The 13,494-nt window shown below is 41.7% G+C and overlaps 2 protein-coding genes across 3 annotated transcripts in view; one reads left to right on the top strand and one right to left on the bottom strand.

Annotated features, from left to right (window-relative positions):
• pcxb (pyruvate carboxylase b) overlaps positions 1-13,494 on the bottom strand; it is a 472,827-nt gene that overhangs the window by 163,433 nt on the left and 295,900 nt on the right. The window lies entirely within an intron of this gene.
• Positions 1-13,494, top strand: part of LOC141784230 (leucine-rich repeat and fibronectin type-III domain-containing protein 4) — a 53,470-nt gene that overhangs the window by 32,258 nt on the left and 7,718 nt on the right. The window contains exons 5-7 of the mRNA XM_074661989.1: positions 51-221; positions 1,817-1,978; positions 2,791-3,522. Of these exons, the coding sequence (XP_074518090.1) occupies positions 51-221; positions 1,817-1,978; positions 2,791-3,522 (1,065 nt within the window). The remainder of the gene's footprint in view (positions 1-50; positions 222-1,816; positions 1,979-2,790; positions 3,523-13,494) is intronic.

Below are 13,494 nucleotides of genomic sequence, written 5' to 3'. Positions count from 1 at the left end.
TTTCAAACTTCACAGTAATCTTTCAAAATGTTTCTACTTTTTTGCTACAGGGTACCATGGGAGTCCATACAGAACATGGCCAGTCTGCACACACTAAACCTGGACCATAACTTGATAGACCATATAGCAGAAGGAGTCTTCGGGGAGCTGTATAAGCTTGCAAGGCTGGATATGACCTCCAACAGACTGAGAACCCTGCCTCCTGATCCCCTCTTTGCAAGGTAGCACTTAAGCCTTGTCTTTTATGTTACTCTAAGAAGCGGCTCAGTGGAAATGTTCTGCAGCAACACAGAGACACTAAAGTGTTTCTTTTTAAAACAGGAGGCCTTTGAAATGCAGGGAGACATTGTTAGTGTCATCCTGTTCACTATCTATTTTGCGATCTTATCATCACGTGTTACAAAGAGAGAGGTTTATTTTTTTTCTCCAGAATATTAGCATTCACAGAGAATGCTGTGTGGGTGTTTGCTGTATTATATTTCTGCTGTGACCCAGTTCATATACAGAAAGTGGTATTAAAGCCTTATCCTCCAGGAACCATCTCTAAACTGGACTTAGGATTTTGAGTCCTACTAAATTGCTTGATGTATGCAGAACATCCCAGTTGTGTTTTTCACTCAGGCTGGGTGTAAGGTGCTCAGATCAGAGCCTTTTTATTTATTCCGACATATTAGTGAAACTGGCTGTTTTGAATCTCTGTCAAAATGAACTCACTTAATGCAGCAAGAACTTATGGCTGAAATACACCAGATGTGTCTTGAGTCCGTCTCAGCTCTGTCACAGCAACAGATCAGATAGATTTCCATTAACTGGATCTGTTATGTTACAGTCACTCTGCGTGGCTGGTTTGTCATGTTGCAGGTAATACACAGCCATCCAATTTGTGCCCGAGCTGTGACGCATAGATTCAGTGGAAGGAAAATCAAGCAGTACAGGAAGTCATGACCGAAAAGTACCACCCAGTGCCTTTCAAAATAAAACAAACCGTGTCAAAATTAGTTCATATTTAGCTTGACTACAATGATGAATGGACATGATGAGTAGAGCCAGACCAGGAGTCTACAGGTTTGAGGTTTTACATCCCAACATGAATGAAGAGAGACTTATCAAGACCAATCGATCTGTGACTCCAGCTGTCCGTCAGTCATGCAGCTTGTTGAACACTTAGTTAGAGTGAGTTAACAAACACAGTCAACACCCAACTCAGACTGCGGACCAATGGCGGACTGGGACTGAAAAACAGCCCGGGACTTTGACTCGGCCCGGCCCACAACAACGGGACATTGGTATACCGGCAGCCCCCCGCCCCCAACAGTACCGGCCGTTCTGGTATTCCCCAGAACATCAAGATGATCAGTCCACCCTTGACGTCATTGATTAAAAAAAAAAAAAAACACTCCGACCACTGGCCGGTTAGGGTCTGGAAAAGACCTGCCCCGGCAGATTACAAATTCTTCAAATCCTCCAACAGCGCTGTCTGGCACTGTCCCCCGTTTGAGCAGCGTGATTGACAGAAGACTCTGCCACAGCCTGATCCGCCCCGCTCCCTCTCTCTCATGTTGTTGCTGTCCCACCAGCCCATCGGCCCACCGGGGAAATCCCCGGTATCCCCGTAGGCCAGTCCACCCTTTTTGCAGACATATCGGGTGTATTTGAGGCATTACAAGTAATGCTGCGAAGGCTTATTTAATAGGATAATTATTTTACAGTTTTATTTAAACTACAAAAGGACACCTAGAAGATTTCGCATGTTGTGCTCTTTCAGGATTACCAGTATGAGCAACTAATGGGTGAATCATTTATTTTTCCATTTCAGGTCCCAAACAGGTGCAATAAGTCCCACCCCTTACAACGCTGTCATAAGCTTGAATTTTGGAGGGAATCCACTTCACTGCAACTGTGAGCTGCTCTGGTTGCGACGGCTAATTCGCGGAGATGACATGGAAACTTGTGCCACACCTGCTCACCTAGCTGGAAGGTAAACCATGGAGAAAAATGATGCATGCTCCAAAAACCAAACTATGGAATATCAGATATTATTGTTAATCTCTTGCGTTTCATCAGAGGAAACAACTTGATTTTAGCATCATACGTCAGCCACCGACTGTTTTGCTCTCTTATCATTGAAAAACAACTTCTTCAACTGGTCGTTAGCTTAATAAATGAGTCATGTGTCCTCCCAACTCTAATTTATAACTTATTTTTTCAAGGTTGTATTATGTTTGGAGTGTATTTGGATATGCTGCTTCTCCTGGTCTTCTTAAAGGTCAATGTCACAGAGTTTCTACTCTCGACCTGTTTAAGCAGATATCTAATGACACGTCTCACACTCACAAAGACTTAAATGGATCCTCATGTCTTAGAGTAGAAGTAGGGCAAAACTTCACAGCAAGTGAAAGCCTTAAGGCAGGCCGAGGGGATACAGTTGGACTCATTTCGATGACTCCGCTTTTCTACACCTCGCAATTCCCTGCAAGAATCTCCACTTTGGGCCTGAGTCAAAAGGAAAAACAAAGGATTGAGGAGGAAAATGAGCATCTGTTGTCACTGCTGTCACCGTTAATTACTCTCTGCTTTGTCCAATTTTCTGCAGAGTAGCAATAGAAGTGCTGCTTTTCTGAACTTTACCCTCACATTGATCGACATAAGCACTTAGATCTTTAGCTTAATGTTCTACATTAATCTCCACACGTTCGACAGAATACAGCAAGACAAACTCCTGCACTTTGCCAAAAAGATGCTTCTGTTTGATTCTTGAATGAGCTTCATTTTTCTTCACCTCTCTCTCAGGTATTTCTGGTCAATCCCTGAGGAGGAGTTCACTTGTGAACCTCCTCTCATCACCCGCCACACTCACAAGCTGTGGGTGCTGGAGGGCCAGCGAGCGACGCTTAAATGCCGTGCCATCGGGGACCCTGAGCCAGTGGTCCACTGGGTTTCACCAGATGACCGAATCATTGCAAATTCATCCCGGATAAGCTCCTTCAGCAACGGGACCTTGGATATGTTAGTTACAGTCGCTCGGGATGATGGAGCTTACACATGTATTGCAATAAATGCAGCGGGTGAAGCAACTGCCACCGTAGATCTGAAAATAATCCCCTTGCCACACCGGGGCGGAACAGGTGGAAACACAGGGAATAACAACGTGAACACCAAAAACAACAGGAACGTGACAAATGGGATTTTACGGACAGATCCAGGCTCTTCGGATATCACCACGGGTAAAAATGGAGGGATTAACAACGGAGCAGGACGAGGAGGAGAGGTGGAGGATGGTAGAAGAGGTGGAGGCGAGGACACGGAGGGCGACGGTAGCAGGGTCCCAGAGGGGGCCGATGGAGGGAGTATGGAGGATGATGAGGAGGCAGAGGAGGAGCAAGGGAGGATGGTTGGGGTACAAGGAGTTACTTCAACATCTGCACAAGTCCGATGGGATTTGGGGCGTTTGTCTGCAGCTTATGTTGTCTGGATGTATCAGATACAATACAACTGCACCGCCGATGAAACCCTCATCTACAGGTCAGTTCAAGTCTACTTTGAATTTCACAGCATGTAAAATTAAATGCTTTGATTCTCCTCTCTCTGCTACCACAACTTGATCGTCTGCACCTTTCCCCCACAAAACACTGATATCCTGTTTTCATGCAAACTCCTTAAATATTTATCCATTACAGCACGACACCTTAGTAGTGCAACAGTTCACCTTGTACATGGATGGTTGGCTAGCTCAAGGGAAGGATGAATGGGGAGACAGATGAAGGGGATAGAGGGGCGAAGGCAGTTAATAATTCATCTCCATCACTGTATGACACTAAAACCCACAGGTAGACAGTCGGTGCATGAAGATGAGAGTCCAGTGGGAAGATTAGTGGGTGAATGTGAAAGGAATAAAGGGGAGCTCAAGGGATGGGTGCTTTCAAGAAAATTGTGAGTGCAACATGAGGACATCCATAGACATGTATGTTGTCTGACTGGTCACAGAAAGTTATGTAAAGGGCTAGTCCCAGTAAAAATGAAGAAAACAGGCTCTTGTGGAGAAATGCAGTTACATTCAAACCTAAGTGAGGTGATTTGTGCTTTGACATGGGGTTCAACAAACATGTTGGGTGACTCCATGGTTGTTAATATCTGTAGCTGTTTTACCACTTGGTGCATCCTCTTTAGAGCAAGTGTTCTCCTAACTCCTTTCCTTGTTGGTAGGTTATGTTGTAAAGTACTCATTGTGTAAACACTTGTGGTGTTGTCAACAAGCTAGTCCTCTATTTTTGACATCCGTTCAAGTACATGCTTTCGCCATGGCTGCGTTTCCTGTGCTCCCTTCCCCAGTCAAGCTAAAATCACTTTATTAGGTTATTTATTGACTGTGAAACATACGGAATTGTCATAATCAGTCTTTGCAGCTATTGTCCTCCAAACAATGTCTTTGTAATCAACGCCTTTGTAGTTTTGGTACATCTTTTGTCGCATAGAACCGGGTGCTGTGATACAAACACAGTCAGTGTTGAATATTCTGGTATGTGACTTGAGAGTTTTGATTGGTCGGATGTGTACTCGTCACAAACAATACTTTGGGAAAATAAACCTTGGTCAGAAAAAATTAAAAGCCAAAATTTTGCTCTGCAAAAGAACGTTGCCAGTGTGAAAGCTTGCATTGAAAAAACAGAAGGTTTGAAAAAAAATTATGTGCAAAATATTTACGCAAAAAATACACATCTGGTGTGCAAAGAACTTTTCAAACTACAGAGTGTTTGAGCTGCACACCTCGCTCTGCATCTATATCTACGGTGGCCAGTGGGTGTCAATCGTTTTGCAAAAGCTACAAGACAAATGCAAAAGCCACAAATGTCACAACTCAAATGCAAAAACCACAACCCAACGGAAGTACAGCCACAACGGAAGTTGAAAGAGTTAACTTTTCCAAACACGCATAAAAGTTGTAAAAGTAAGTGAATGATAAATGTAGCTGTAGGGATGTCACTTTGTGATATCCTTCATAGTATTTGTATTTCTTTATTTACGTTAGCATTAGAGCTATATTTATCATAGCTGAAGTTATAAAAGAAAACAATCATTAACTGTCTTTCACATTTTTCTGTGTCCATCAGGATAACTGTCCTCTTAACTTCCATTGTGGCTGTACTTCTGTTGTGTTGTGGCTTTTGCATTCCGCCTGACACCTATCAGCCACCGTATATTTCTGGTTGTAAACTCTGAACATGTTTGATGTTTAGGTTTTAAATTAATCACTCTTGGCGTACCTCACAGTACAGGGAAATCTAGCGAGATAACCCAAAGAAAGACATAGAAAGATGATCAAACATTTATAACTACCAGTTTGAGGGTGTAGACCGTGATGTTTCCCTGTGATCATTTTTTAAAGAAATCACAGCAACATCCTTCCTTTGAGGGTGTAAGGACAGTTTCAGAGGGGAAAGGAAACAGATGAGGTGAAAGAGAATTTGTGCAAGCCCAAAATTATGCTTTGCAAAGCTGCCAATCCTTGGTAACTGTTTTCATATGCTGCTGTGAACCAATTTGTATACAGTACCTGTGGGCCTTGCAAAAAACAAAGGAGGAGGAGTACCACTGCAGACACTTGCAACGTGAGAGAAAAGCCAACAGATATGAAGGAGGAATGAATCAAAGGGAGGAGTGAATATGAAACAAACCCTTTTCTTGTATTTATCTGAGCTGGACGTCAAAGTCGTGTGCTGCGTGGACTGTAAAGCTCCTTTGTTATTCTATATTTTCATATTATATGTGAAAAGCTACACAAATAGATGAATGGATGCATTCATGGTCTTGTCTTTGAGATGACAGCGTTCCTCGGCTTAATTGTGTTTCTCCAACTGTTTCGCTGCTCATAAATTATGCTGACATTTACTCTAGGTTTACTGCCATTATATTTACAACCATAACGTAATGAAACATTTTATGTTGTGTGCTTGTTGCCGCAGCAACACGGAGGCTTTTACAGACCATATAAGAGTTAAAGAGAAGAGCAAGGACACAGGACTTTCATCATGGTATTGTTCATATTATTATTGTTGTTTGCTTTTCATGTTGGAGTTGGATAAGTCCTGGATAGATGAGATGGTTCTGAGCTGTGAGTGGCACAGAGACAAGGTTTAAGGAAGCTTATCTCATGTAAGTAAGCAAACAGGGAGAAAAACTGATCCAGAGATGATTGGAAATATGAAAAATTGTTGATATGTATAATCACATGGGTTTAGGGAAAGTAGAGACGATGGAAGCCAACGGGGAGTGAGTAAAAAAAGATGGACAGAAGAAAAAAAAAAAAAAGGGGGAATTTGAGTGATAGATAGAGCCGGAAGGGAACGAGTGAATTCTAAGATAGGGATGGTGCCTTAGAGACTTCAGGAAGAGGTGAAAAAAAGGAGAAGATAGGAGATGGGCTTTACCCAAATCACCCTGGGAGAGATTGAGATGAAAGAAGGATGGTGAAAAGGGAGAGAATGACAGGCTATACGAGGAGGAGGAGAGCCCAAAGACACACGGGTGGAGGTAAGGAGTGGCATCTACGTATATATGGACCCAAATATTCCGCTTGCATTCGGTTTATTTGCTCAAACAGAAAGAATTTAACCTTTGTATACACCTCATTCTGAAAGAAAAGTGCCAATCTGAATGGACATTTAATTGGTTTCACAGAGTGGAATATTCCTTTTCCTAAACCGATCCAGGTATCATGTATCCACTCAGATGGAAAGTTGTCAGGGTGCGTTCTTTCAGCGCATGCTCAGATATGACGTAAGATGCAACTTTGATAAATCAGGTGATGTTTACGTTTTTCTGCGCATGCCCCCGTTTTATTATTATTATTTATTTAATTATTTGTAAAGCACTTTTAAAAACATAGTTTACAAAGTGCTTTGGCAAACATTCAGCACAAAATAAAACACAAACAAACAATGAGCACAATAAAGAAAAAAACAAAAAGCACTGCTTAAATCAAGACTAACAGAGAGAGAATGTAAAAAGACATGAGGTGAAAAGGTCCTTTCTATAATTTATAGTACTTTATAGGAACCCAGACAATACAAGAACCATGCAGCCTTAAAAGAGACCATGAGGACCAAACATGAAAAGCATAAAATCAGCAAGAATAGGAAACACAATCAAAAAAAAAGAAAAAAAAAAGGAAGAAATAAGAAATCAGGTCAGAAAATATACAAAGATGACATGAACAATGATGATAAAATTACAAAATAATAAAAAAATAAGTGGCGATGATAAAATACAGTGTAGACCAGAGACTGGAATATTCCTTTTCATGTATACTATTGTTTTCAGAAAAGTCATTCAAAAGATTCCATTCGGAAAAACCCCTCGTAACCGTGGCTACTGTGGAGAGGAAACAGGAATTCACCTGGATTGGAAGACTGACTTAGAGACAAGAAAGTCAGAGGAGAAGACGCTCATAGACTCCTTTTTTATGGGAGTGGTAATAAAACCAATCAATATGCCGAAGTCAGAAAAATAGAGATGAGGCTGTGTCGAAAAGCAGCAAAACTTTTGCATCGAAACTCTGTCTGTGCTGGAGGTGTCTTGCTTAAATGCCACATCAAAACAGATGAGCATAGTCTGCACACAGTCTCATGACACATCTGTGGAATTACACACAGAGAACTAATTATCTGATCGAATTGAATGAAGTGAATGAGATCTTCTGTTAATACCTCTACGGTAAAATACTCTAACAGCAGTGGAGCTGGTCTAATGTTATTGAGTTTTAGCAGACTGTCCCAGGAAACACAAGCAAAGGAATTCAGAGAATGAACAGGCATTAAAGGAATATGAGAGTCTGCAACTAAACTGAACATTCAGCTCGATATTGATAGTTTATGTTGAAGGTTTTTAGTATTGTGTCGGTCTTGCTTCAATCCCCTGCTGCCCTGGCTGAACAAAGAGCGATACAGGTAGAATGTCCTTCTCGGAGGGAGCAAACACAAAGAAATAATGGAGCAGCAGTATCAGCACAGGTGAAGCCTCAGCTGTGCAGCTTGAGACAAGAAAACGCCGATAGACTCAAAGAAACTCTCACACAAGCAAAACAGAGGAGAGATAAGCTGGAACGACTCACAGGAGAGATGATGAAACTCAGCAAGGAGGCAGTAAGCGATCTAAAGTTTGAGTAAACTCCAAACAAATATCCCTGCCAACAAAACAGGGGAGGGGATAACTGTCTCTAAGGGTGGATAGGGATATAGTGGCTATCTTGAAGGTGAAATTGAGATAGAAGCTCCACTGGATTGGAAAAAGAGAAGAGGGAAGTTGAAAGAGGAGACACAGAGTCTGAGGGCTCCAAGGTAGGATGCAGGGAAATCGGTCTCGGAGGAGAGATAAAGAGGAAATGGAAGGGGGCAGAATCTGAAAAGAAGCATACCTACAATGCAGAAGGGATTTCCGGTATGGATTTTTATCATGCTATCAATATGCGAGTGCCAGGTGCGATATCACACCAGCAAGACAAGCCTGTGAAGAGAGGAGTCAGCCAAAGGGAGTCTGGCTCATGGATTCAGAAAGAAAGAATGGACGAGAGAGATTTCATGCTTTCTATCCGGGATTTGTGTTTGTATTCTGCTGTTGTGGTTCGTGTGCTTTTGGCAAACAGCCGCGTGGCTGAGCAAGAGGAAGGGAAGACGGACAGAAAAGGAAAGGGGAAGAGCGACTTTGGAACGAAAGGCAGAAAAAAATAAATTATTGTCTCTGAATTTAAAAAAAAAGTGAGACGTAGTCTGACAGACACATAAACCACAAATGAAGGTATAGTGCAGAGAAAAGCTGCAGATGTAACCTTCTTTGGAGGTCAGTTGAATGCTTGACGACACCTGCCTCGACTTTGCAGAGGCATGTCTTGTTCTGATGGTGTCTGTGAGGGTGCCAGGTGGACTTGACGTCAGCTGAGGACCGTTCACCTTGTCTACCTTAGTTCCCCTGAGATCGCCTCCTGAGCCTCCAACCTCTTGCATCATAGAGTTTCCCACTTAAATTCGATCTGAGGCCAAGAAGCCATACTTTTTTAAAAAAAGAATTTCACTCCAAATAACCCCTATTAACTGCCCTTTTAATCACATCTTTGAAATTGGACTTTTCTGCATTAAAATACAGTTTTCTGTCTGTAATAACAATGTAAAGTCATTTTCACAAAGTACTTCAATTTGGGACAACAATTTCCAATTAGGGTAATTGTAATGAGCTATTATTCCATGATAGCTCTGATGTGTCCTGTGATTAAGGTTCCCACCTGTCCTGTATGATACGTAATTGTCCCGTATTTCGCACTTAAACATTGTGTCCCGTTTTAAATCAATACAGGACGCAATTTGTCCCGTATTTCCAGTTTGCCTTGAACACAGCACTACTGCCTGAATTCCAAATGCGTTAGCGTCCGCCCACTGGAAACAAGCAGTTGGTTGGTTGATTTTAAGCGTGGAATAAGTGCTCATCATTGATTGGGTGAGAGAAAGTCACAGGAAATCAGATGTGCTACATCATTGCCTGTCAGACATATAACAACATGCTGCTAGAGAGCAACAAAACTGCAACATGAGGACAAACAAATGTCAGTCTCACAGTTCCTCATACCTGAAGCATCTCCAGATACAGGTATCTTGCTAAAAAAAAATGATAAATTTGGAAAAGTTAATCTTACTAAAAATTGAACAGAATTAATATATTTTTTCACATTGGTTATTTCTTATCAATCCATCAAAAAACAGACATTTCATTAGTACAACTAAGGATGGGTACTGAATTAGGTACTTTAGTGGGTACCGACCAAATTCTGTCAAAAGTACCGGGTATCCATTCACGTAAAACCAAAAGGTACCATGTTTTGGTATCTAATTGCATCCTTGTGACTGTGAGGGAGCTGAAGAGTGGCTGATTTTCCATGCTGGACATGAACTCAGCATTGTAAGGTTATATATTGAAGAATAATTTTTTTAATTTAAAAATATATATATATTTCATTATTGAAATGACAAAAAAATTTGATACTTTTTACCACATAAAAACAAAAAAGTGCCAAAACTTGGTACCGGTACCAATTGCCAGGTACCAGCATTGGTACCATATAGTTCCAAATGTGGAAGGTACCCATTCCGAAGTACAACATGAAAAATGTTCAATAAAATATTGATAACCAGTAGCATTCATGATTGAAGAAATATTTTAAAATTCTTACATATTGACTTGAAACTTTAACCAATACATTACCACAAAGGCTTGACAGGTGAACTGTCTTGGGGTTAAAAAACTACATTCAAAAGCTGAGGAAACGTTAGCTAAGCTACAGCTTTAGTACTGTTTCCCAAAAGGGAAAAGAACAATAATGCGTTAATTTCTGACTTGAACCCTCTCATAGTTTAACTGTAATGCCATCAGCGCTAATTTGATCACAGAAAAAGTAAAGTGCATGAGATGATAGGAAAGTGTCAGATCAAGAAAAACCACGAGGTTCCAGGTTGAATCAGATCTGACATGACTTTCTTTATCGCATCCCACCTGAAGGACTGAGACTAGCTGAAAGAGTGCCCCCAATGACAATGAGTTGGGATTTGGAAAAAAAAAGAAAAAATGTTCGACATTTTTTCTCATGACAAGGCCATGCATTACGGCTGAGAGAAAAACTTCAATTGTAAACATGGGTGGACACAGTCTAAAAGCCCGTGCACCTTACAAACCATTGCATCATCCAGGAGCTGTTAGTGTGAGGGGTTTTCTGTGGAGGCTGTGTCAGAAACATTTTGAATCTGTTAAAGTTTGCTATTGAAATATCCAGAAAAGTGTTCCTGTCTGTGTCTCCACCCCATGTACAAGCAGATGGTAGACAACAAGATGAAATACAGCCGTGGAATTGCAGCAGAGCTGAGCTGAGGCAAACAGCAAATAACACCATTAAAAACCACAGGACCACTTCACAGGAATTGCATTAAATTGAACAGTACAGGTGTCATTGAGCCCAACCTCTGTGTGTACACTCAGACTGCAATACATTATTCAATATCTCTGAATTATACACGAGGCAGTTTGTAACTTTCTCTTGTGCAGCTGGAGTTATTTAAAAAGTTGGATGTAGCTTTGTCTTTTTAAAGACTATCTTTTCGGGATGGAGATTTTTTAATACTTAATGAATGATGAGGGAATCAGCTACTCACCGTATGTCAGCTGGGGAATCTGCATGATACTTGTATCTGTCAGAGTAATTTTATTCAGCTTGGAAGAAGTCTTAGTGAAAGTGTAAGGACTGACTTTCTCCCAAGTCTCAACAGTATCATCCTTCCTGCTGGGCACTATAAGGGCTCAGTTTGACACACAGTTTAAAGGAAACGATCATAGCAACAAAGTGAGGAGGAAGCTGGAGGAAGGACCATGCATAGTTTAGGGAATCATGGTAAAAATGGAATTAAGAGTGTCAAGGCAAGGAGGCACTGCTGAAATGGGAGGGGGTGACGCATGACAGCCATAGGAAGGCTGAGACAGGCTGAGACAGACAGACGAGACCATGGGTAATGAGTCACAAAAAGAGAAGAAGATGAAAGGACTGAACAAATGGAACCTGAAAATTAAATGCATGACAGGACCACTCACTTGCTGCCGCTAACTATGCTGCACATTTGACTAATATTTGACAGAGAGTACTGAGCTGATTTAAAACCAGCTAAAAATAGACCAGTGCGCCAGCATGAGTCTGGAACCTCGTACAAGACATCTTACAAGAAACAGGATAATGGCTTCTGCAGAGACAGTGAGTGATAGGGTTTAAGGAGGAATCTAAATGTTGTCAGGAGAGAGGAATGAAAACAAAGATGGAGATAAAGAGAGAATGAGGAGAAGAGAAAGTGCTTGGATGGAGGGAAAAGAGAGAGATGAGGAGAGTTTTACCCCAGGGGCAGATGTGATTAAGTGTTAAACGGCTGTGTCAATACACGTGTCAGCTCACATCAGAGGCAGAGGAAGGAAGGATAAAGAAAAGGGTCAGCATTCAATACATATGTCAGCACGTATTATTCAGCAGGGTCAAAGGAAGGAAGAGGGCAAATGAGAGAAGAGGGGAAAGAAGGAAGGAGCTGCATGCTGCTCTTCATGAAGAAAAAATGATGATAAATAAATATGAGTGGATCTGAGAGTCGTTTTAGAAGCAGTGAGAGTAAAAGCAACTGTGTGGGAAAATGAGGCTAATTGAAGGAAAGCTGAGTGAGAAGGATGGATTAAGGAGGAGAGCTGCAGTGAAATCCAAAAGGGAGGGTGTAAATGGAGAATGACAGAGAGACAGATCAAGGAAAACAGCGAAAGAGATCAAACGAAACTGAAGGAGACAGACAACAAGACAGTAAACACTCCAACGAATCAAGACTTTGAAAAAAATGGGGGAAAGAATAAAGGAACAAAGGACATGACATAGCTGAAAAAAAGGAAACGAGGGCAGTATAGATGTCAGCTGGAGGAGGAGATAATTGCTTTGTTGTTCCTTCCTGTCTTGCTTTCCTTCTCTTTTCTCCGTCTCTCCTGATCTCTGTGCCCAATCTTGTCGGGTGTCAGACCACCGAACATGGTAATGCAGATGGACGGAGAAGGGAGAAGTGCTAGAGCAGTGAGAGAAACAAGAAAAGAGGAGGAAGGGTGAGGTTGAGAAGGAGGAGAAAGAGGGGGACAAGACTGCACCACTCGTTTATCCTCTTTCTATCACTCTTTTCGTTCCCTCTCTTGCCTCCTCCCGGGTTCTAATAATTACTCGTTTCTGTGTCACCAGCTTGAACAAAGCGCTCCCTTGTCTCTTTCACTTTCTCCCTGCATCTGCGTGTGTGTGCGTGTGACTTTGCAGGGTTTAACCATAATTAGTAGCACAGATACAGACGTGTACGTTTTTTTTCCCCTTTTTTTTTTTACACAATGCAAATTTCTGCAAACACAGGTTCAGTTAATGAGAACACCACCAGGAGCTCTGGGACATAACCGGTTCTATCAATCAGTTCATTTTATACCAGAGCAGCAGTCCCAGTCATAAGAGGTCCACTTTATATTCATGGACATACATTGTCTCAAGCACCAAGGATTCATAGAATATAATTCAATGTGTTCATGATGTTTACACACAATGCAGAGCTGCTCAGTCGCATGTTCATCTAACAATAGACAGGGAAATATGGTTAAACATACATAATGCAGTGATTTGCAGCACATCAGCGTTTCAAAGATGCATGCCATTGCGTTCGGGTCGTGCATGTATATTTCAGTGGTTCTGCTTGCCCATTTCTTCCCAGTCAATGTAGCAAAAACAACTAGAGAGGTGATGCACGATCTCATAAAAGGAGGAAGCGATGGATGGATGGAGGAGAAGAGCAGTGATATAGTGGGGGATGAGGGGTTGGGGAGGGCCGGAGAAATATAAGATGAGGGCAAATGGAAAAAGCAGCAGAGCAAAGGCAGAGAAGAGTGCTGAAAAAAAAGAGAGGAGCAGAAGCT

Source organism: Halichoeres trimaculatus, unplaced genomic scaffold, assembly GCF_033239565.1.
Source record: "Halichoeres trimaculatus isolate MK-OKI-2021-1 unplaced genomic scaffold, fHalTri1.1 fHalTri1_scaffold_22, whole genome shotgun sequence".
Classification (NCBI taxonomy): domain Eukaryota; kingdom Metazoa; phylum Chordata; class Actinopteri; order Labriformes; family Labridae; genus Halichoeres; species Halichoeres trimaculatus.
This window is presented reverse-complemented; position numbering and strand designations above follow the sequence as displayed.